At 42.4% G+C, this 25,396-nt stretch overlaps 1 protein-coding gene across 2 annotated transcripts in view; it reads left to right on the forward strand.

Moving 5' to 3' along the window:
- The window catches only part of CNTNAP5 (contactin associated protein family member 5), a 308,410-nt gene that overhangs the window by 96,075 nt on the left and 186,939 nt on the right, over positions 1–25,396 (forward strand). For both annotated transcript variants that reach the window (XM_088662417.1, XM_035128546.3), the window contains exon 4: positions 23,577–23,724. In XM_088662417.1, coding sequence (XP_088518543.1) covers positions 23,577–23,724 — 148 coding nt within the window. The remainder of the gene's footprint in view (positions 1–23,576; positions 23,725–25,396) is intronic.

The raw sequence follows: 25,396 nt of genomic DNA on the forward strand, positions 1-25,396 counted from the left end.
TCCCTTGATCATTTTGGTTGCCCTTTTTCGAACTTCTTCCGAGTGAGAAAGTGCTGTGGGAGATGGAGAACTGGCAAGGTCGTATTTGGCTTAAGAATAAAAGAATAAGTTTGCTTTAGCTGATCAAACTCCAGGGGATAATGACATTCTTCCTTCAACAATGCAGCCAGATTTGTCTATTTAGAATATTTTAACCCACTCTTCATCCCCAATATGCTTTCAGAACAGTTTATAAAAGCTGTTATATGCCTAATACAACCAAGTTTTAAAAATATATTCACATATAATCAGAAATAACATGGTGACAGATGTATATGGGCAGCATAGCATTCCCCCCCCCACATTCTTGGTCTTCCTTGGGTTGCCAGGAGAGAGACCCAATAAGGACCTGTGAGGCAAGTGGGATGGGGGTGGGGTGGACTTCACCCAGCCCAGGATGAAGCCACATCTTCCTTTATTGTTAGCCAGAAGATCCCAGACACTAGTTCCCACTGAGGGCTTTTGATGGAAGTCCATGATGGAATCAAGTCTTCCTTTGAATGCTCTTGGAAGCTCACAAAGGAGAATGTAATGTCCACTCCCTGTTATGTATATCAAACTTCCAGTACTGAGAGCTGTACAGCCTTATATAGCTTCTTCTTCTTCTTCTTCTTCTTCTTCTTCTTCTTCTTCTTCTTCTTCTTCTTCTTCTTCTTCTTCTTCTTCTCCTCCTCCTCCTCCTCCTCCTCCTCCTCCTCCTCCTCCTCCTCCTCCTCCTCCTCCTCCTCCTCCTCCTCCTCCTTCTCCTTCTCCTTCTTCTCCTCCTCCTCCTAAAAATTTAAAACCAACAATATAAAGCAGATGCAAAACCAAAACATCAGTGATAACATATTGTAATATGAGAAAATAATATCAGGTGAGTGTGTATAAATATGCAAGCATCCCTGTGTTAACCTTGAAGGAACTTTATGTTTTCGATATGTTTGGAATCGGTGCATGCAAAACACATGTGAACACTGCCTCCGTCTGCCTTCTGCTTTCCCTACTGCTCCAAGACCCATCAAAATTCTATTGGGCAAAGCAAATGGGGGAGGCAGGTGTTTCAATATTTCAATGGAGCGTCCCTTCTTACTAAGCAGGAAAGTGAGCACACACTTCCCACCATCTACTGGCAAGACTGTGATGCTATCCACATCCGTTTCCACCAGTAGAGAAGGACAGGAATTAGTAGGATCCAATGAATTGCCTTCTTGTCCAGGAGCAGTCTCTGTACTCTAGGTAATCATCAGTATGCTTAGGTATTCAGAGCAGCAGCTGATTGCCTGAACCCCAGACATCCCCCCTCCCTCCCTCCCTCCCTCCCTCCCTCCCTCCCTCCCTCCCTTCTGCATGGGTTTTCCAAAGTTATTTGGAAGCCATTTTCAAGTCAGCTTCCAGTTGTTTGTATACTAGAGCATCCACCCTTTTGATGCACACTGAATGCCTTTCTATGTTTTCATCCAACATATAATAATTGTGTGAATCAAGCAGACCTCAACCTGCTGCCTTTGTGACATTGGTGCATCAATCAATGTCTGCACACTGAGCAGAAAGTATCAAAAAGAGCACATGCACAAATGCAGTTGCTATTGTGCCCCAGTCATGCAGAGCTCTTAATTGTGTGGAGCATCTATGCATTTGTGATTGTAGGCACTTGTTTTCATTCATCCAACTCAATGTGTAGATATTGCAGAGGACCAGTGGGAAGTGACCTTACTTCCATGCTGAGGGATGTGGGGTCCTACCATCAGATGGGAAATTGAGGGATGACCATCCATAGCCAGTGCCACTATTCCATGTAGCTTCATCTTCCTGAAGGTAGCAGCTTTATTTCTCAGCTTTCGTTCCACTACAGTTCTTAAGGTATTTAAAAATAATGACATATTAAGCTTGCATATCCATTCTGCTGCTATTGTTTGAAGCATTTCTCTACAAATTTACCTGTATATTAAGAAAGTGGGGGAGTATGCATGGACAAAAATAGAAATGAAAATTTCATCCCAAGTCCCAGTACAGTTTTCATGTGCTGTTTTGTTTTCGTCAGTGTATAACACAGTGCTATAAAATTCAATCAGTTTTAGCTTTTGGATTTAGGTAATACTTGTATATATTACAGACCTCTGGAGACAGAAAGCAAATCAGCAAAGTGATAAGAGGATGAAGCCTTCTAGAATAGATTAATAAAGAGGATGGCTGAATATCCCTTGGGCTGGGAATGCAGCCTTATGAATTTTCAAGCAGATTAATCATCTATGTAAAATAACCAGAGCACCAAGAGTTCTTCAAATGTTTCTTCTGTAAGGCACAACTTGAATGTCTTTTTCAAATTGCACAAAATCCAATTTGCTAATTAAAAAAGCCACTATTTCTTTATTTTATGTTACATTTAGAACTGGAGTCATCTCCTTTGAGAACTTTCTCTCCTTTCATTTGTGATATATTTATCTCTGTGCTCGTTTGAGTCACCTTTCTTTTGTTTGAGAAGATACTATTTGCCTTGATTTGGTTTCTGCTCAATATACCATTTCATAGACTTGTAGTCCTGGGAGGAAGTTTGTTTATGGCATAGGAAACAACAGTGCAATTCTGTTCCAAATCTGAGATGAGGCTTGACAAGTACGGAACCAAGCCTAGGGTGCTTCATTTTGAGGTTCAAGAAGTACAGGGATACCTAAGAATGGAATGGGGTGCCAGTTATGCAGAACTAGGCAGTAAGTCATAAAAAGAAAAGTCGAAGATATTCAGACTATTTGGTTTGGGAGGAGATAGTGTGTCTTCTACCAAAGAATTATAGTTTTCTGTAGGTGCTAAAACTTATTTGGTAGAAATCTCCTTACAAGCGTTAAAATTCTCATGATATTTTAGCAGGAAACAATGAAAACTGTGGTTAACATTTTAAGTTTAGACATGCCTTTAAAGCAGGCATGGGACACTTCTGACAGGTACATCAGCCTCTCAGTCACCTGACGTTATATGGCTGCAATTGTTTCAAACATCAAAGAAAGAATCAGTCACCCATTCAAATTGCACGCCCAATTCTTTCTTTTCAACCAAATTTTGAATTCAAGCTACAGCTGCAAAAATTCCTGCAGAAAGCAGCACTAAAATTCATTGTTAAATGAAACCCCTACTCTAATCAGGGATTTGCTTTGTGCAGAAGGCATCCCCGGCTGCCTCACACTGGTCATCTTATGTCAACAGGTGTGAGGCAGGTGACTGTGGCAGGGAAATATTGCCTTGAAGGTCTAATTAGAAAACTTGGTGAGGCTAGTTTGGCTCATGATCTGGAGGTTCCCCATCCCTGCTTTAAATGAATGAAGTTCAAACAGGGTCTGAAGGCAGCTTTGGTTCTCGCTTTCCCATATTCATTCTTTTCTTTTTTTAAAAAAAATCGCTTTCCCATATTCATGCCTTGGAGGTGCAAGGAGATAGGACAGAAAAGAGTACTGCAAAATGTATCTTTATGGGACAGAAAAGAAGCTGTGTGTTAACAGATGCATTATTTTTGTGGTGTCAAGCATACTAGGAACATCTGCAATATCTTATCTTCCAGGACATTACAAGAATGTTTGTCTCTCTTTCTCATACTCTTACTCTTACTCTTACTCTCTCTCTCTCTCTCTCTCTCACACACACACACACACACGAGAGTATTTTTAAAGCATCAAACAGCACTTCAGGCATGTTTGCTCTAGATCTTGGAAAGATGCTGTTAACAACTAAAACTAAACATTTATTGCATTGACTAATAAAACAGAGATATATTTGAAAAGGAAAACATATATTCTTAAAGCTTCCACCTTCTTTAGCTACTCTGATGTGAATCAAATGGTGCAGTGAGGATGGAATATTTAGATGTGTTGTATTTGCTGTAGCTGAGTTATGTCAGGTACTACAGTATATATGCAGACTGTTTTGTACTGCTTTAATGGTGTTTTATGTTTTATTGTATATATTGCCCTACACTGTCATGTTGTATTGAATAAATTAGCAGTATCTAATACTTTTATAACTAAACAAATCAATAAAATAGATATTTTTTCTTGTTACCAATGTTTTTGGATCAGATAGCATATTTATTGCAATAATTGTTCAATCAGACGCACTGTTATTATCTAAATTAAAGTGTTTTGCAACTAGCAGTTACACACACACACACACACACACACACCAATCTTGTGGATTAGTGGTTCTTAAAATGTTTGTGCATAGGTCAGTTGTTGTTTTGCCCACTTGCTGAGTGATGGTGGCCCCCTGTCCATTTGCGCTCCACTGGACATTGCATGCTTTGCAGGTGCTGTTTTGTTTGATACCTTCAGGATTGACAGACTTTACTGTAACAGCCTCCGTGAGATCAACAGAGGCAATTCAGTGATTGGTTCACAGATATATGATAAAGAGATTGCTGGTTGGTGGTCTGGGTAGTTATTACTACTAATCTACAGGGATTTGGAGGTTGGGGGGATGTTGCAACAGGAGGGTTGCTGATTACTTGAACAAGTCATCGAGAGTTTTTGCTAACACTAGGCCACTTCCTCCCATTGCCAGGTGATATTTAGAAAATGCTGGATGGGATCCATGTGGAAAGGGATTTCTACATGGAAAGGAAATACAAAGCAAGGTCCAAACTTAGGGCAGCTTTACATAGAATTGTAGAGCTGGAAGCGACCCTGAGGTCTATCTAGTCTGACCCCCTTGCAATGCAGGAATATGCAGCTGTCCCACACAGGGATCAATCCTGCAACCTTGGCATTATCAGCACCACACTCTAACCAACTGAGCTATCCAAGTTGACATGGGGAGTTGCTAGATGACACTTGAGTTCCATAGATTCTATGTTAAGTATTTGAGATGTGTATACAATGTATTCCACAACATATAGTCTTAGACATGATGAGCACACACAAGAAAGGTTAGGCTGCTACCCAAGGATTGTCCTAGGTTCCTCCCTGCATGCAAATATGGCTTTTCATATGAGCATTGAATTGGAAGTGGGAAAGTGTTAGAAACTGAGATATGAAAGCTAGGAGCTAAATGGCACCTTAAACCTAGGTTATGGGTGTAACAATGGAATGCCTAGGTGCACTTTTTTATAACAAGAATACCAAGCTGGAAATCAATGAACTGCAGCTAAAATATTATGTTCATTTTTCACATGGTATCCCCAAACTTGGTCCTCCAGATGTTTTGGGACTACAACTCCCATTATCCCTAGCTAACAGGGCCAGTGGTCAGGGATGATGGGAATTGTAGTCTCAAAACACCTGGAGGGGCGAGTTTGGGGATGCCCAGTCTAGTCCTTCCCCTGCCTACTCCCCTAATATTCTTAAGAAGGTCTCTTCTACTGTCTTCAGAGAGTAGCTGGAAGTGAGGAGACAGAAAAAGGTCATCCTTTCCTTCTACTCTGCAGTTTTAATCTGAAATATTAGGCACAGTACTGTGCCTAGAGCTCAGAAACTGCTTGTGCTAATGAAATTCCCTGTTGCAAAATGTGCCTAGAACAGTTGGAGTTATGAACACTGAAGTGAGGTGGAAAGCCCCATTCCTGCCCCTTTGCATGCAAGCTGCCTGTATGATCCCTGTGCATGGAAGCTGGCCCCACAATGATCATGTGAAGAGTGCTCTAGAGAAGAGCAGCCCTTAATGTCTAAACTGAAAATATCAGATCTCAGAAGCCTCTGCTTTCGAGTATGCTAGACCATTATATGTTCCAGTCAACAAAAACATATGGTAGGTGATTAATGAATGGCAACAATTCATTGAAACATCTTGCAGTTTTATATCAGTTTTAAATCAGCACTGAATTTATGTCCTGTTGTGAAGACCAATGTTACAGTTGAAAGACAGAGCATTTCTGACAATATTTAATGTTTTCATATGAAACATTTGAAACCTGGGACTTTGAATGGAATTATTGTCTTGCACAGTGCAGTGATATATCCCCATTGCCCTTTCAAATGATGCACTCAGGGAGTTGAAGGAGTCCTCTGGACCCTTTCACACCATATGCTAACAAGCCTTATTGATTACACTTGTCATAACTTTTCTAAAAGAAGAGCCCAGTGGAGTTGTATTTTATAGCCAGAGCGGTTAAGGTTTTAAAAGTGCTGTGCTGCCCCATTCTAGTAAACTATCTATGCTGCAGAGGCCAGGATAATCTGAACGTTCATCTATGGCTTTCTTTACCTCTAGCATCTCTCAGAATGTTTTTGCCATCCTACACTGGAATCCTTTAAAATTCCACAGGTAACATGACAGCGTATAGAACTAGACTGGCAGAGAACCTGGAAGAGGCTCAGGAGCTGGTGGGCACATGGGATTGATATCAGTGCCTCTGGCACGCACATCCAGAAGGGGGATGGCCTCCTTGCAGTCTATAGCAGTGGTGTGGAACCTCTGGTCTGCTGGCACAGCTCCAAAAATGTTAGCGATAGGAAAAGTCTATACTTAGCAGCCCCTCCTTGCACGACTCCCAGGCAGCAGGGTGGCGAGGCAGAGACAGCAAAGCTTGCCCCTTTATTTTTATTTTAGCAGCCTCTCTGCTGTAGCCAATATAATAGCAGAATATTAATTCTGTTCCAACTCGACTGTCTCCTCCCCACACAGGGTCACCAACTGCCCTATGACAAATACAGTGATACCTTGGTTCTTGAACTTAATCCGTTCTGGGAGTCCGTTTGACTCCTGAAACCATTCAAAAACAAAGGCGTGGCTTTTGATTGACTGCAGCAGCTTCCTGCACTCAAGTGGAAGCCACGTTGGACGTTCAGCTTCCGAAAAATGTTTGCAAACCAGAACACTTACTTCAGAGTTTGCGGCGTTCCAGAGCCGACTTGTTCAACAACTTAGCCGTTCGAGAATCAAGGTACCACTGTATGCTATTGTGTAAGGGTTTATGTATGCAGAAAAAAGACAGGAAAGGGTTAAACTAGGTGTGCTGCTTCATTTGGGGTGTGTTTGTCCTAGTTAAGCATGCGAGAGTGACTCGGCACAATCTAAAGCAGGCACCCCCAAACTCGGCCCTCCAGATGTTTTGGGACTACAACTCCCATGATCCCTAGCTAACAGGAGCAGTGGTCAGGGATGATGGGAATTGTAGTCCCAAAACATCTGGAAGGCCACGTTTGGGGATGCCTGATCTAAAGTATAAATACAATTTGAAGCAAGTTTGCTCTTGGCCCTTGCCCTGAGCCTAGTATGTGTTCAAACATTGCAAGGAGACTGTATGCTCGTAGAAGATCTGTATATTACAACTGTATGTAATTTATAAGCTGTGCAACTGCATCACAGTGTTAGTAAACCTAGAACTGTCTGGTCTTTTTCTGTTCCATTGGCACACTCTGCTGGTGAGTTGAATGGGCACTATGTGACTGCACCACCTTAAGAACTGTACCTATGTTACTATTTATTTCAGGAGCAAGTAAATTACACCCCCAAGCCTACTATTCCATATTACGGGAGGAGGGGGAGAGCCTTGCAAACTAATCTGGGTTCCCTCTACCAGCTTTCAAGTGAAAAAGAGACAAAGCATATTAAGAAGAGTATACTTCAGATGCTTTCCTTTAGCACATTCATTACAGAGACCCAGGCTGAGAATTCTGTGCTTCCTAATGTCTGTCTGGCAGCTTATAATGTGCCTATTGCCTTCATTGTTAACCGGCAGTGTCACTAGTCTTATTAAAATAGAAACCAAGAACATTTGCATCATAGCCTGGTTTTATATGATGTGTTTGCATTGGTTAGTAGTTATTTAATTGTGGTGCCATTTCTCTGACTGCGTGCATCTGTAACCACAAATGTCACAGAGAGAGTTAACAATTGCAGCCTGGGGAAGTTTGCTGTCCGTGTCGAATTAATAAGGGGGAAAGCACAATGGTCTGGATGCAAAGTACTGGGCCCAGATTGTTCTTTGTGCTGCTGTGAATGTGGGTGGTGAAGAGAAAAACTGTATCAAGAACAATTGTTACCATATAATGAGCCACGCTTCAGTTTTAAGGTCATGTCAGTCTCTGTGCGCGAAAAGAATCAATGTGCTTTTCAATTAAATTAGGTGGGTGCCAATTAGGTCGGTGCCAAGGGAATTGTGATGGGTGTGTGTGTGCGTGCAAAAATGGCTGTATTTTGGGTTGGCATTGATCAGTTTGCAATATCACCATTATTATTATTCAGTGCACTGTTATTAGTATTACTGTTATTATCATTATTAATCAGCACCTAGAATTATCTGTGCTCTGCAAATTCATTAAAAGATAGGGTTCACAATCTAATAGACAAGATATAAAAGGAAAAGGGAATGGGAAGGGAAGAGGAAAGCAATCGACATCAGAGAGGTCTGAAGGGTGGCAATACGGAAACAGGCCTTTTTTATGGTGGCTCCACCTTTGAGGAATGCTCTCCCCAGGAAGGCTCGCCTGGCACCTTCATTACATATCTTGAGGAGCCAAAGGAAAATGTGTCTTTTTAACCAGGCCTTGGGCTGATGAACGTTCTATGTCCTTTTAAATGTGCTTGTAGGGGTGGGTGGGTATTGGTTTGTTTCTGTTTTTATTATGTCTTTTGTGTTCACATTTTGCAATTTGTGTTGGAAGCCACCCTATGATCTTCAGATGAAATGCAGTGCACTGGCTAAACCTATAGCTGAGGAAGCCTTTATCTTACTTTTGTGTGGCATAGTTCTGTTCTTGACTCCTTGAGTAACACTATTAGTCTGTGCAAGTGAGATCTATAACAAAATGCTGAGCTGTGTCCATAATGTGCTGCTGGATCTGATCTTCTTCTTTCCCCCTCTGCATTCCGTTGTTTATTCTGCTACTTTTGTCTCCCCCTCTTGTCCTTGCTTAATGGTCTCCTCCACCTCCCATCTTGCAACAGATATTGAGAGGGGCTCCATTAAGAACAAATATAATTTCTGATGAAAGGAGTGGTCTCTATGGCAGGAGCGCCTATGCTTTGCTTTGCTTTGGGTGGTTCACCATTTATGGACAGGGAGAGCCAAGCCATGGTCAGTCAGACTCTGGTAATCTCCAGGTTCATTCAGGGGGTGGGGGGAGGAGTGCTTGACTGAAACTGACTCATCCCTGCAGATTACGGTACTTTCCTCTGCCACATGAGTGTATACAGGCACAGATTTTTGTGGGCATCTTTTAAAAAAATTTTGTAGTTCTGTAAACATCTGGGTTCAGCTGAGTATGCTGAGATAGTTTTGCTTCTCAGTGGGGCCACTTTGCCTACAAAGCTGTTAGCCTGGCATTGATGAAAGATCCCCCAACTCCTCTATCTATCACTAGCTCACAATTTCACTGCCTTCCAGTAAGCCCTTCCAAATTATACCATATGTCACTTCCCACTTCACAAATCTGTATGCGCTCTGTAGAATAGTTCAGCATTACCATCTTAGGAAGACTCTGTTAGGCACCCTTCAGTAGTGGTGCAGATAGGTAACTTTAGAGGACCTTGCAGGCTCCATTTTTAGATGGCAAAATGTATTTCTTTGCATACATCGAAATGTGGCCAGCTGGCATTCCTGCATTTGTTCTCCCTCCTGATCATTTGAAAATGTTGGTTTCTTTCTCCTCTTTCTGACAGCAGCAGTGGTGACAACAGGGGAATGGGGAATGGGGAACAGAAAATCAACCACCCCCATGCCTGTCCTGCAACCCCCCTTTAAACTTTCCTGTGTTGCAGATTGGAAGGGTTTTTTATTCCAGAGGAGCAAAGGAGAGCACAAAGAGGACAGCAGAAAGTTTTGCAAGCATTCCATGGGGCAGGAAGGGGCTCCTTTCTATCTCCTATGTTAGTAGCAGAAAGAAGACACATGGGGCAGCTTTAAAAAAAAATCAGAGGTGGGACGGAGAAGCACTTTCCATTCAATGGGAACCATTTCCCCCCCCCCTCTTTGAGCAAGGCACACTCCCATGGGCGTAGGCGGGGGGGCAGGAGGGGGCAGCTGCCCCCCCCTAGAAGCAAAAAAATTAATGTATTTTACAGACCATAACCAGCACTTTTCCCCTCCAAAAACTGAAGTGGAAAGGGCTTTGCTTTAGCAAGAGCAGCTAAGTCTCCGCTTGCTGGGGGGGGGGGACACAGCAGTAACAAAAACACATCAAATAAATAAAGCAAAGTGGCTACCAGTAGTTAAGCAGTTAAGACAATGGAGCATATATCCCCAGGCAAGATTCGATAGCTGACCATTTCACCCTATTGTTCTTAAGTGGGAGTTGTTAATGAGCATTCAGGAGCATTAAGAGTTCTATTGGCGATTTAATGAGGGTGCAGACTCAGAGGATTCAATTTGACTAAGGTGGCTCTGCAAGGCTAAAAAGAAGTGAATAAGAAAGGGGGGGCTGTAGCTTTGACAGACACAGTGATGTTTATAAAAAGCATTGGTGTTCCAGTCTGCCCCTCCTCCTGCATCTGTATACTGTAAATCAGGGGTGGCCACCTCCCAAGAGACTCTGATCTACTGAGAGTTTAAAACTGGGGGTGATCTACCCCCTTTTGGGGGGTTCAGGTCAAAGCTGTTGAGTTTTTTTTAAAGGAAGGGAAGCCCTGTTTTTTGGGTTTAGGTCAAACTTGTTGAGCTTCTTTTAGGAGGGAGGCCCATTTTTGTTTAGGGCTTCAGGTCATAGTTCAACTTTTTTGAGGGAGGAGGAAAATTTTGGGTGAGCTTTTTTTAGGGGGGCCAGTGACCTACCAGTGATCTACCACAGACATCCAGTGATCTACTGGTAGATCACAATCTACCTGTTGGACGTGCCTGCTGTAAATCAAGCAGAGAGAAAGCTGCTTACAAGGCTCCTGTACATGCAGAGTTCCAGCATCACAGCGTCACCCAGAGACACCCACAAATATGAGTTATCCCTCTCTCTATTTCTTCCTTCCTTCCCTCCCTCTTCCATCCTTAATAAAATACGGGGGGAGGCAGATAAGCCCCACATAGAAAGCCCATCAACATGGGGGGATGACTCTATCAAATATGGTATTTACCAGTAATTGGGGGGGGGGGAGGCACCTAGGCCTCTAGGAGTTGGCTGCTATGCCTAGGAGTAGGACAATTCAAGAAAGCAGAACGATGCATATGGTATGGTAATATATCAATAGAATCGTAGAATTGCAGTCGGAAGGGACCACAAGGGTCATCTAGTCCAACCCGCTGCAATGCAGGATTTTTTTCCTAAGGTGGGGCTTGAACCATGGTTGAAATATTATGCTGATATGCAGCAACGCCTCGGAGCCGTCGTGGCTGCGTCCATGCCTTGCCCCGCCCTCGCCCGCCCTGCCACCCCCTCTCGCCTGCCCGACCCTCCCGTCCTCTCCAGCCAAGCAGGGTAGCCGCCAACGCTACCAGCCCCAGAAGCACAAGGTGGCCGCTGCTGCCACCGCCACGATGTCATCAGGCCCACTGGCCCTTTAGCCCCGCCCACTTTGTGGCCCCTCCCCTTCCGTGCCTTGGCTCCGCCCCTGAACGACCATGGCTCCCCCCCCCTAGTTTTGATCCTGGCCACGCCCCTGCACACTCCTACTGCCTATCAGCTGATGGGCAGCTAACAGCGTGCCTTGCTACAGCAAATGAATAACCAGGAGTCCACTTTCAGCTCCTGGTTGTTCCTTTAAAGCCCTGCCCTTATTTGCTCACTCCAATATCATGTATGGCATCAGGTAAAGGGCAGGTGGATGTGGCTTCCCTGAAAATGCCTGGCCCACAGACTGGAAGTCCCCCCCCCCCAGATTGTCTGCATCATGTTGTTCTTGTTGTAAAGATCCCTAGTGTGAATCATTCTGCATTCCTAAGGTTTGCTTTGGCTTCCCTTCAAATTGGCGGGGGTGGGGGAAGCTCAAAATAGAAATCAACATCCTGTTAAAAATCACACTTCCCCACTCTCCCTCACTTGTTAGTTTTAAGTACAGGGGAGAGAGATTGGGGGGGGGCAGAGAGAGAGCACAAAACATATTGATTTAAATGCTAAGAGATGGCTGTGGGTGATGGAAGTTTAGGGGTCTTGAGAAAAGCACAGCGTCAAATGGATTCTAGGTGTGAATCCTTGTTTGATGCATGGCAATTTGATAACATAACAAAATGGTCCTCTTCAGTGACAAAAGCAGCATCTATGTTATCATCAACAACTAGTTGAATAGGGAGAGGCTATTAATTGTGATTTAATTTCTCGGGTAACTACAAAAACATAGGTGCTCTGCATAAAACAGGAATAATGGAGAGGCATAGCTCCATTGCTCAGACCTACAAACCAAGGCTACCTCTTTGATTTGCCTGTGCAAAGGGGTGCAAAATAAACTGAAGTCGAATCCTGATAAGACAGGCACTGTGAGTGGGGAATTCCTGGGTCTGGGAACAGGGAATTCAGAATGTGGTTGTAGTCTCTCTCAAAAGGCAAGTTTGGTTGCTCTTGGGTCTGTCTTTGTCAATGGAAGCTCTAGTGACCTAGGTGACAAGGAGAACTTACTTCCAGCTCTGGCTAAGCTATTGTTGGCAATTTTATAACTGGATGACTGGGAGCCACTGATAGCGCAGGATGATGCAGCTATGTGAGGCTTCCTTCAGGTGAGAATCTGCAATGGCTGCTGATTAGCCAAGGTTAAGGTGTTGGTTTTTAGACCTCTAGAGAGTTTGGGATTGGGTTATCTCTGAGACTGCCTTTCCCCATATTATCTGTCCACATTATCTGTCCAGGTCAGTGTGATCTACCAGTGAATCGCTCCCCACGGTAGCATGACCTAATGAGGTTTGATTGGCTGGGGCTCAAAGGAGGGTACACATCTTTAATATGAAAAGTGGTATATGTTACAGAAAATCTGGGTGTGATGCTACTCTGCCACCCAACTCATCGGGCATGAGCCCGGTCCACTGCGGAATGAAAAGGAATGAGTCCAGCCACCATCCGGAGCAAAATAGCAAAGTTTATTACTGCGCAGCAAGTTCAAGCCAAGACTGAACAGCGGGAACAGGGTTGCAAGAACTTTTAAAACTTCCCACCTAAATCCCAGAATACATTTCCAAAGCATCATTCCTACATCATAGTTACATGGCTAAATGTCAGAAAAGGGGAGGTACATACAATATTAACATACAGTGGTACCTCGGTTTATGAACACAATTGGTTCCGGAAGTCTGTTCATAAACTGAAGCGTTCATAAACTGAAGCGAACTTTCCCATTGAAAGTAATGGAAAGTGGATTAATCCGTTCCAGACAGTCCGCAGAGTAACCGTTCATAAACTGAAGCGAACTTTTCCATTGAAAGTAATGGAAAGTGGATTAATCCATTCCAGACGGGTCCGCGAAGTACTTAAACTGAAGCGTTCATAAACTGAAACATGGGTGTAATTGGTTCCGGAAGTCTGTTCATAAACTGAAGCGTTCATAAACTGAAGCGAACTTTCCCATTAAAAGTAATGGAAAGTGAATTAATCCGTTCCAGATGGGTCCGCGGCGTTCATAAACCGAAAATTCATAAACCGAGGTGTTCATAAACCGAGGTTCCACTGTACTGGTAAACAAGATTAACATAAGGGTAATGGTTCAGGGCAAAAGTAAATGTGTGATAAGTACCGGGAGGAACTTCTTGAGTATCCACAGGAAAAGAACAATAAGGTCCTGCCTTTGCATCGTCTGTCACCTGGGTGGGTCTGATGATGGGATTAGGCTTGGACAACAATCAGCTCAGCAAAGTGCCTCTGGGCACTTCCTGAAGTCCCTTTTCAAGGGAAAAATAGCGTTGGAATGGAGGAAACTGGAGTTGATTTTATATGATTTTTAAAACTAGGTAACTTCCCTGAGTTTCATTTGGAGTGTTAGTCAGTGGAGTCCTGTGGTCTCATGCCAATAGGAGATTGTGAGAAAACTCATGTTTGAAAGCGACCTTCCTCCTTTATTTTTAGCTTTGCATCAGCGGTTGTCAAGTTGGGGGTCATGGTTAGGGTGGAATCACAGTGCAACAATGGCATAGATCAATTAGTATTGGTATTTTTTTTTTTTTAAACATAATTTTTATTGATTTTACAAATTACAAAAGATGGTACATACATATACACCTTTTCCACCTTCTTCCCACCCCCCTCCATGGGTCCTCCCCTGCCACAGAAGTATCCCACGCAGGTGAACAGTCAGAAGTGGTCCATTTTATGATTGGGTTTCTGTCCTCCTCCCCCTCCCCTGCCCCCGAAGCCCCCCCCTGCCACCAGGGAGCTCCAGTGAACCAGGGCAGTACGCAGGAGTTCATCCATCCAACCATCTATTGTCATACCAAAAAAAAAAAGAAAATACAAAAAGAGAAAAAGAGAAAAAAGAGAAGAAAAAAAAGACAAAAAGGAAAAAAGACAAAAAAAAATTCATCATAATTGTTAAATTCATAATTGTTAAACCATATTTTGTGGGCTTCCCCACCCTCCCCCCTTCCCCGGTTTTCCTCCCTTATTTATCATCTTCAACAGTTTCATAGTTCATATTTTATAACATACACCTTTATATCTTGTACCACTTTTAAACTAACTATTATCATTTTCGCCTATTGTCCAATCACTGAGAAATCAAACTCCCATTTTTTCTTCCCGTGCCTAATTTTTACCCCTCTATAGGCCTCCATATTTTCACCTTTTTCCAGAATCAATTCACTTTTTAAACCTATAATTATTCCCAAACTAACCTTACACCCCCCCCCCGAGTACTGGCTCCACCCCACCAATCCAGCAAGTTCCATAGTCAGCAGTCCAGTTATAGTCCTATTAACCCATCCTTACAATCACAACTTCACTTTCCCTTCACCCCACCCCCTGTTTACAGTCTTTTGCCATCCAGGCCTCCATATCAGACCCCTGAGCTTCTTCTCTTCTCTGCTTAATTTTTCCTTCTTCCCTGTGGTCATTCTGGAGTTCCAGTAAGTCCAATCGTGCCCCCCTCGATCAATTAGTATTGGTAATCTTTAGTGTAATGAGAGATGGAGAAAAAACTGTTATTTATCTGCTTTCTTCACACCATACATAATTTTAACACTTTGGAAAAGACACATAACCTCCCTTTCTGCCTTTGTAGCTACACTTGATTTCATAAAGAGATCAAATTCTAATCTAAATCTTTTTCAGTTATCTACTGGATATTTGAATACAGTGAAGAGTACTGGAAAAATGAGCTGTCCCAGCTGGTTTCATTTGTCGATATTTCTCCTGCAAACTTTTTCTCCATTCCAACTTTCCTTGATACTCAGTGCAATTACTCTAACCTGTGTTGGACTTATATCAGCTATCCATTTGACAATGCCATGGAATCATATTTTGCTAAAGACCCAAGATCCTTGGATCTCAGAATCCAAGTTGCAGAAAACAACTTGCAGAAAACAAACATTTGTAACGCTCTCATTCTAATAACAAACTTAGAATGGTCTTCAACTAAGTTTTACCCAGAGTAGACCTATTGAAATTAATGGATCTTTTGGACCTGTCTACTCTGAATAACCAGCAGGAACTGAGTCAAAACAAGAGGGAGTTACCAAAATATTCAGGGGACCCCTGACATTTCTAGAAGTTTCTAGGACTTAGTATTCTCAGTGGTAACTAGAAGCCACATGATTGTGAGTGTTGGTGGTGGTGGTGGGGACATAAAATGAAAGAAAAAGAGTGAATTGGCTTGCTTCAGCCTCAGGAGTCATCAACCTTTTGGGGCCAGTGGGTACATTCGGAATATTGGGAAAGTTATGTGGGCACCAGTCATAAAATGGCCGTCATGGGTATGGGGCATAACACAAAATGGCTACTGTGGGGACAACAGAATAGTGTACATACGTTACCCATAGCTGCCAAGTTTTCCCTTTTCTCGCGAGGAAGCCTATTCAGCATAAGGGAAAATCCCTTTAAAAAGGGGATAACTTGGCAGCTATGACGTTACCTCATCAGTAACCCTATCTGTGTGCTGAAAAGAACCTATATCACCCCACCACCACCACCACACTCACTCACAGAGGTATGGTTTTTGCATCTCTTCTCTCTTCCCAACTGAAGGGGGAGAGTTTCTAATCCTGGCATCCAGTGTAAAGAGGAACTGAGCACAAGGTTTTTTTGGGGGGGGGGTATACTGCAGCATTTTGTTGGTGGTCCTACTTGTCGATATCTAAAACCTATTTGCAATGATTTATAACTATTAAAACAAGTTATAAGTATTGTATGGAGAGAAAGCATGTAAGTGACTGTGTATTCTGTAAACTCGGCTCCAGCTGAGAGTCTCTCTTGGTTTACACAGTAAAATACAACCATCTTAAAGTGGTAATATCCACACAGTCATATTTCAAGGGAGCTTTTGCTGAGATTATTACCTGCAGAAATGCTGAAGACAGCTTTTCTAACGCCTCCTGAAAGTGTTGTGTTCTACCTGCTTCTCTTTTTTTCCGTTAGCCAAATGTCATTTGTTGATCCCACTTCACATGTCTCCCACTCTCATTTACGCTTAGGAGCATAATGAGAAATGGATATTTCTCATTTTTTTAAAAAAAATTGTCTGGAAACTTCTACACAGCTTCCTGTTGTTAAAAATTCAGCTTTTGAGGGGCATCAATAGGCACCTTGCAAGGTTTTGTGTTGATGCCTGGCGGTTACGTAATTAAAACTGTGCAGATGGAAGGAAGCAAGAAAGCTTAAAATAATTCAAGAGGAAAAGAATCTGGAGAAGATATTGTGCCCACATGCTATCTTAAATAGGAGTACTTCAGTCTTTAATGTCATACAATGTACTTAACACAGGATTTTATTGCTTATGGTATTTGTTATAACACAAACAACTTCTAACTCAGGCTCATCCATGTGGCAGTTCCCTCCCACGTAACAGGAAGTCCTCCTGAGTCCCTGAAGGGCTGCAAAAGCACTGCCTGGGACTTAGACCTTATTGAGTGGACTCTGTTGCCTCAACACCCAGGGAGGAGGGATGTTTCTGGAAGGGAAGAGCAATATATTTTAAACTCCTGCAAGAAGGTTGACGTAAAGTTGCTGGAAGGAACCGTTGGACTATTCATTCTGTACCAAGGTGCTCTTGAGTGGGACCACTGGTTCACTGTTGTGGGGCATCGTCTCTGAATCCAGGAAGGCTGCCTTAATGCACAGAGAGAGGCATCTTTGTCATTGTTGGGGGTGAGGAAGAGTGTGCTGTAACACTGCCTTAATCCCTAATAAAAGCTGGGAATTGAACATCCCAGTGGTTGTGGCCACTTGTGCAAAGGAAGAGGAAGGTGGTGGGAATGAACAGAGGGGTCTTTGGATGTACCCCCGTCCATGGACGTCCAAAACACACCTTCTTATTGTCCCCCCCCCCCATTGAACATATATAAGGTGAAAATGAGATTTATTCTGGGGTCAAAATATTTCATAAGCACTTCATTATAATTCACTTTTCTTAAAGAGAATTTGGAATGCCAAGGATTTTAGCTCATTAAGTAGAGATGGATTCTCCTGGGGGAAATATCAGTTTGACCCTTCTACCCCATATTCACTGCTATGGTGTTACTTTACAGGTCTGACTAGAGGTGCTATCATACTGTTACCTGTGAAAATGCAGTAAGATAATGAAATCATTTTTTTCTCTCTCATTTGAATTCACTATAGTGTGGAATAAGAGAGATCTCCCTGGGGTCATCTCATTGGACAAAGCTGGCCAATTAATTTAAAAGGAATAAGAAATACAGTGGTAGCTGGTTAACCTCTTACTGATGAGACTAATATGCAAAGGCTTTAAGCATTGCTCTCCAATGCTAGACACTAAACATATTCACTGCATTCTTAAGAATACAATTGGCTTGCACAAAGTTCATGTATAGACAGAGACCTACCTTGTCTTGTTTACACAATGTAACAATAAGTTGGGGGCACTCAAATAGTTCTCTTAGCTCCAAAAAATGTGTTAAGGGGTTCCTGATAGTGCTCCACCACCAGCCCCACTAACATACTAGCTATGCTACTGATGTCATGTTTTTGGCAACTGTGTAAGGCACCCTTTGTGAATACCTATGAATGAACTTAAGAGTTCTTCTGGAAGATCCTGGGCTAACCAGTCTCCAAAGAATTTGCTGTGTCTCTTCACATGGCCACTGAACCTATGGCTTGATTGAATGATCGCCCTAAATATTGTGTGTGCTCTGACCATTCTTAAGGCACTGATGGCACAAATGTTGCTGGTAAAGGTGAATGGGATGTTTAATGTATTACAATAGGCCAGACCTAGATTGAGAATAGCCTGAGTCCAGTCCTTTAATATAGGAAGCTGTTTTAAACCAAGTCAGGCCATTGGTCAATCTATTTAGCTCAGTAGTGTTGACAGTGGCTTTCTGGGGTCTCAGACAGCAGACCCTACCCACTCTACCTGAAGATGTCAGGGATTGAACCTGAGACTCTCTGTACTCAAATCAGATGCTCAACTACTAAGCAAAGGTTGAATGTCTGTCTCCAACTAAGCACCTGCCCTGCTAGTTTGTAAACTCAAAGTAAGAGATGAAGCCAGCTGAGAAGCCTAGCTGTATGGACCACCAAGTCAAGGTGGAATATTCTGCTTGATCTGAGTTGCGCTCTGAGATCACACAAAGTGCTCTCAGCCATGATTGCCTGAAACCATGTTCCATTGATTTCAATACAGTTCACTTCCAGCAAAGTACATTCTGGAATTTCAGTCTAAATCTGTGGTCATGCCATTGATGCCTGGGTATCATGACAAATAAAAAATAATAATTCTTTCATATGAGTATTACAAACTTTGGTGGTGCTAAAGAGAATTTGCTTTGCAGCAAACACTTCTATTGTTAGTATTTCGCTTGGGATTTGAAGCAGAGAACTTGTGTTATTTAGCAGCTCATAATGGGTGTTTCTGCTTGAGTGAATAATGTAATCAAAACACATTGAGATGGAGGGTAGTATCTTAGTGTAACCTTGTCAACTGGGGAAAATACTCCATTTTCTCTGCTTATGTTTTTTAAAATGGCCAGACCTATATGTATGGCTCCAAATAAACAACCTAATTAACTAATTTAACAGCTACATATATTTGGCAAGCTTTCCAAACAAAAAAGTGTTGTTGTTTTTTTTAAAAAGAAATGATATACTAAGCTTGTTATCCAATGCTATTTAGTGGTGGATTGCTGTGGTTTTAATTACATTATCTGTATTGCATGGTATTTTTGACAGAATTTGGGTAGGAGGAAAGAGACTATTTTCATTTTAGTGTAGATTAGATAATTTGGCACATTCTTTCTCACAGCCCTATAAGAATAGTTACTGGTAGGTAGCCGTGTTGGTCTGACATAGTTGAAACAAACAAACAAAAAATTCATTCCAGTAGCACGTTAGAGACCAACTAAGTTTGTCATTGGTATGAGCTTTCATGTGCATCCATCTGGTATCTGAAGAAGTGTGCATGCACATGAAAGCTCATACCTATGACAAACGTAGTTGGTCTCTAAAGTGCTACCGGAAGGATATTTTTTTTTGTTCCCTATAAGAATGTATATAAAATGTCAAGGAGCAATATTCCCAGGGACGATGTCTCCAAAGATCAAGAATTATCCCTAAAGCTGCGAGGAACATAGCTGCAGGAAGACAGCACATAGCTTTGGGCATACTTAATTTCCATACCCCCCCCCCAGTCCATACATCTCTTTCTTGTTTCACATACATTTCTGTAGAATGGCCAGAGGCCCAGGATCCTACATCTTAGAGATGGGGACCATTAACAGCATGCAGGACACATTCTCTTCCAAGTAAGATTTCAGAGCCACATGCCAATTGCTGGCAGGGACAGAGCCAAATGGAGAATGGGAAGTGAAGCCAATGAGGTATGAGGCATAGAAAAAAAGGGTGTGGCTGAAGAAGTTGTGTGGTTTGGAGAGAGTCCTAAGGGAAAGGTAGAGACGGGGCAGAGGGTGGTGGGTGTGGTTCGCCCTGGGTGTCACCTCTGAGAGGGGTGACAAAATGCTGTGCGGCAGTCAACATCTGTGTGAGACGGTGTGGTTTAGGCATGCACACAGGCTTCCCACTGCCAAAACAGTTTGCCTGCCTTGTTGCAAGGCACACAATCTCCACAAAAAAAGCCCAACCACTTTGGCTTCCCCCAAAAAGCTCAACAACTCTGCCCCCCCCAAAAAAATATATATGAAAGAAAGTCAAACTATTTTTGCAGGGGGGATCAATGTGGTGGGGGTGGGGGTTGCAAGAAGTTTTTCGCACTGGGCACCACCTGACCTTGCTACGCCACTGGGTAGAGAAGCTTGGATGATTACAATTGGTCCCTGGGCGTGAGGTTCCCCACCTCTGTTTTTAGGATTATCCTGTATGATAAAACTAAAGTTTAAAAGCAGGTGTAACTTAAGCAGGAATAGCTTGCTTTTTAAGAAGGGGAACATCTTGACCTGCTAGCATGAAAAATTTCACTCTTCTACACAAATATGAAAGTTACATGAGTTGTGTCCTTTGCCTCTGTTCATCCTACTTGTTGTCATCATGGCTGGGTGAGGCACCTTTTCAGGGTCAGATCAACTTAGGAACTCTTCAAACTGGCCCCTACCAGGGCCTGAGTGTCAGAGGGATAGGCCTATAGCAACATTAGAGGTGAAGAAAAGGCAAGGCAGCAATGTTCAGAATTAAGCAATGTGACTTGCTTGGATGATAAGAAGTCCCAAGAAATCCCAGACTTTTGTACTTAGGTAGATGACAGATCATGACTGTCAGCATTAAGGATTCCTGGTGCCCACTCATCATCAATCACTGCTCTGAATTCACTCAATGACTATAAGCACAGAGCAGCCAGGTTAGCTCATTTTGCAGAAATTGCAAGATTTGCAAGGGAAAAAAATGCATTTTTCTTTTTTAACTTTTTCTAAACCTTCTAGGCACTTAGTGTTGTTGTTTTTTAAAAAAAATAAAAGATAAGAATTTGAGCTCAGAAATTATTTATCCTTCCTACCTGCCTTTCCACACCCCATCCCACCCTGTCCAATACCTATGCTGCAGCTTAGGATAATCTTTATCAGCATCAATCCAGCCCTGCTGGGAAAGTGATTCTGAACTCAGGGTGTCACCATTCTGCCTTTAAAACCCTGAACCTGTAGCCAGCTTTGTCTTACAGTTATATAGCTGTAAGATATGAAGTAATAAACCAAATATACTACTTACACAAGGTGCAAAGAGTTTGGTAAGCCTGCTTCTTAAAGTCAATGATCCCATCATAGTCAAATGAATCGTAGAATTTTGCATATGCACTAAATCTCATTGGAATTAAGTACACTTTTCACGTGCAGCATTTCAGCCACAATTAGTGGGTGTGAAGTGGCTTGTTTGTTCAGTGGAAGGCAGTGGGCAGAGTTATGCCTCCGCACTTTCTTGCATTAGGAATGTAACAGTGCAAATTAAAAATATATAAAAAAATCTGTGATGTGGGCACCTGCACCTCCCTAGTCTTTCCTTTTCCTTCGGTTCAGCTCACCTCTGTGACTTTGGCAGGAGAAGAAGCATTAGCAGCCGCTTGAAATAACTCCCTGGGAAAGCAGTTAACCTCCAGTCTGTTGACGCACCATTCATGTTGGTGTGCCAACTCTCCTTCCTTCCATTTACAGTTCAGACCTGTCCCATTACCTGCCTAATAAAGTGAGAGGGATGATAATCGCCCTAGTCATTATGGTAGCCAGCTTGTGCATATCTGGGAAGATGCCATGACTTTGGCGTCCTGGGGCTTGTGCTATCAAGTGAGATAGACACATCAGCCAGTGCCTGATGCTGCTACTTAATTTATTATGCCTTGATGAGTGGACAGTCTCCCCCCCCCCCAAGAGAACCTTTTCTCCCCTCATCTGTAGCTGCAGCATTCTTTCTGCTTTTTGCAGATGCTTTGCCAAAGGTTGAGGAATTGAGGAGGAGATAGTCTGTTTCCTATCAGCATCACTGCAGACACACATTAATCCCAGTTTAAAGACAAAAATGTTTTATACAGCAGCACAAACACTTTTAATGGATTCTGATATTAACAGGTTAAAGTGTAGCTAAATGAACAGCATCCTAGATTTTTACAGCTTGTGAGCACAACTATTGTGTGAGGCAAGACTATATATTACCTTGAGACTATTGCTATAGGCATAAGTCTATCTACCTGCCATCTTCAATTTTAGGTAATATGTAGCCTAGCCATATTATGCAACTTACAAATGAAGCAATCACAGAACCATATAATTGTAGAGTTGGAAGGGATCCTGAGAGTCATCTAGTCTAAGCCTCTGCAATGCAAGAATCACAACAAAAGCATCCATGACAGATCACCACCCAACCTCTGCTTAAAAACCTCTAAGGAAGAAGAGTTCATCACATTCTGAGTGATTCCATTCCACACAAAAGTTATTACTGTCAAAAAGTTCTTCCTGGTGTTTAGACAGAATCTCCTTTCTTGTAACTTGAAGCTATTGGATCAAGTGCTACCCTCCGGAGCAGGAGAAAGCAAGTTTGCTCCACCTTCCTTGTGACAGCCCTTTAGATGTTTAAAGACAGCTGTCATATCTCCTCTCAGTCTCCTCTCTTCCAGGCTACAGATACCCAGCTCCTTCAACAATTCTTCACAAGGCTTGGTTTCTAGACCCTTTGTCTGCACATGTTCTAGCTTGTCAAAATCCTTCTTAAATTGTGGTTCACAGAAATTGTGACAGTACTCCAGGTGACCAAGGCAGACTAGAGCGGTACTATTGCTTTCATTGATTGGGACACTATACTTCTGTTGATGCAGCCTAGAATAGCATTAGCTTCTTTTGCTGCTACTGTATGTCACACTATAGGCCAGAGGTCAGCAAACTTTTTCAGCAGGGGGCCGGTCCACTGTCCCTCAGACCTTATGGGGGGCCAGACTATATTTTGAAAAAAATATATGAATGAATTCCTATGCCCCACAAATAACCCAGAGATGCATTTTAAATAAAAGGACACATTCTACTCATGTAAAAACATGCTGATTCCTGGACCGTCCGTGGGGCCGAATTTAGAAGGTGATTGGGCCACATCCGGTACCCAGGCCTTAGTTTGGGGCCCCCTGCTATAGGCTCATGTTGACCTTGTGGTCTACTGGGATCCCTAGATCTTTTTCACAAGTATTAGCATTGTGGTCTACTGGGATCCCTAGATCCTTTTCACATGTATTATTAGCATGACTTTTTTTTTTTTTTAGAAACCCATGCTGGGTCTTAGTAATCAAAGCATCCTTTTTTTAGTGCTGACAGACTGACCATTTAGTTATATGTTCTAGGACCTTTCCTGATATTGACTGGTTGGTAGTTACTAGTAGGGTTTGTATTGTGGAAGACCCTCTATTAATATTCTCCCCTGGCAGCTACATCACAATATTTCTTTTTTACCCAGGAATTTTAATCTGCTGTATTTCTTAGTTTTGCTTTTAATATACTCCCTTGGTATTTTTTTTTTTAAAAAAAATAATAATATGAGGTTGGCTTGTACATTATCCTGAAATTCCCCAAAGGCGAAGGATGGTAGATAAATGTTTTAAATAAAGAAAAATTCCATAACTTAACCAATTCTATTTCTTTGCAGGTCTTCCAAGGGAATACCAATGCTGACAGTGTCATGCAGCATAAGTTTCTGCACTCCGTGAAAGCTCGGTTTGTACGCTTTGTTCCTTTGAAATGGAGTCCGAGTGGGAAAATTGGCCTGCGGGTTGAAGTTTTTGGGTGTACATACAGTAAGTATTTCCTATGATTTGGCAGAAATGCCACATTTCTACTGAACTGGTGGGTACCACATTGTAAACTTCCCAGAAAGGCACCTCTGTTGCTAGACCATTGCACTCACTGCACAGCTACAAACTGAACTTGTCACCAGATGTACAGTGTACTCAGTAAGAAACTGTAGTCTCTGCCTGTCTCTGATGAACAGTGTAATGGCACCCGCAAAACAGCTGCTTGTCTCATTTGCCCTTTTAGCAACGTGCAGAATGGCCTACAATGTTGCGGAATTATAATATATGCAAGCAATTTCTTCTGCTGCAGATGGGCGAATCAGCCTTAAATTAATTTTTAATAATGGAGAAACATGTGCCTGTGATTGCCTTTTATTATATTCTAGTCGTGACTATTTAAAAACACAGCAAAATGCCAGCGTAGCAAGTTGTTACTGAAATAGTTTTATTCTAGAAAGAAATGTTTTCTTAATAAGCAATCAACTGAAGTTTTATTTGCATAAGCTTATTGTAGAAGCTGGAGCTTTAAGATAAATGCCCATTAAAATGTCAGATGAAGAGGAAAGTTTTGAGGGTCCCAAAGACTGGGGAAAACAGAAATACCATTTAGTTAGGAGTGCCCTGAGTTGGGGAAAGGTGGATAAATATGAAAGTCAAATAATCAAAGTTTAGATTTCAAAGTTCAACTCTAACCTTGTATAATTAAAAGGTTCTAAATTGCACTGGGGATTCTTAGTATCTTAACCTGAATGCACATAAAATCCATTCTGCTGAACGTGAGAAGGTTGAAGTGGAGTTGGTACATGCAAGGATATTGTGAGCAAGGCTTGTGGAAGTGTCTGCAACCCTCTCCCTCCTTTAAGATCTCACATGTTCAACTTGAACACCTGGAGAGAGCCATTGCCAAGGGTATTCTGGCTGTTCCCTTGCTGCGAGAAGCCAAGTTACAGGGAACCAGGCAGAGGGCCTTCTCGGTAGTGGCACCTGCCCTATGGAATGCCCTCCCACCAGATGTCAAAGAGAAAAACAACTACCAGACTTTTAGGAGACATCTTGAAGGCAGCCCTGTTTAGGGAAGCTTTTAATGTTCAATAAATTAATGTATTTTAATGTTTTGTTGGAAGCCGCGCAGAGTGGCTGGGGAAACCCAGCCACATGGGCAGGGTATAAATAATAAGTTGTTGTTGTTGTTGTTGTTGTTGTTGCTAGTGATGAAATAATGTGTGTTTCCCTCTGAATAGCTCAGTACATAGAAATTGTTTTAGTTACCTTTGCTCTGTACTCAGAAGTGGCAGCTGAACAAGGGGAAGTGGTAACAACTGGGGGTGGGTGGGGAGTCAGTCACCACCAGCTCTTAAAAATTGAGCCTGGGAGAAAAAACAGCTTCCTGAAGACAATGAAAAATAAGTTATGAAAATGCCTTGAAAATGCCCTAGTAGTCTTGAGTTCTTGTCTCCCCCAGGGTCCATTGATGACAGGCTCTTTGGGAAGGGAAAGACTGCACTGTATCAAGTGTGTATGTGTGGGGTGTAGGGAAGCCAACTTGGACGGTTTTAAGAGAGGATTAGACAAATTCACAGAGGCTAAGGCCATCATTGCCTACTAGCCATGATGGCCATGCCCTGCCTCCATGGTTAGAAGCAGTAATGTTTCTGAAAACTAGTTTGTTGAAAGC

Source organism: Zootoca vivipara, chromosome 1 (genome assembly GCF_965207765.1).
Source record: "Zootoca vivipara chromosome 1, rZooViv2.hap1.1, whole genome shotgun sequence".
NCBI classification, from domain to species: Eukaryota; Metazoa; Chordata; class Lepidosauria; order Squamata; family Lacertidae; genus Zootoca; species Zootoca vivipara.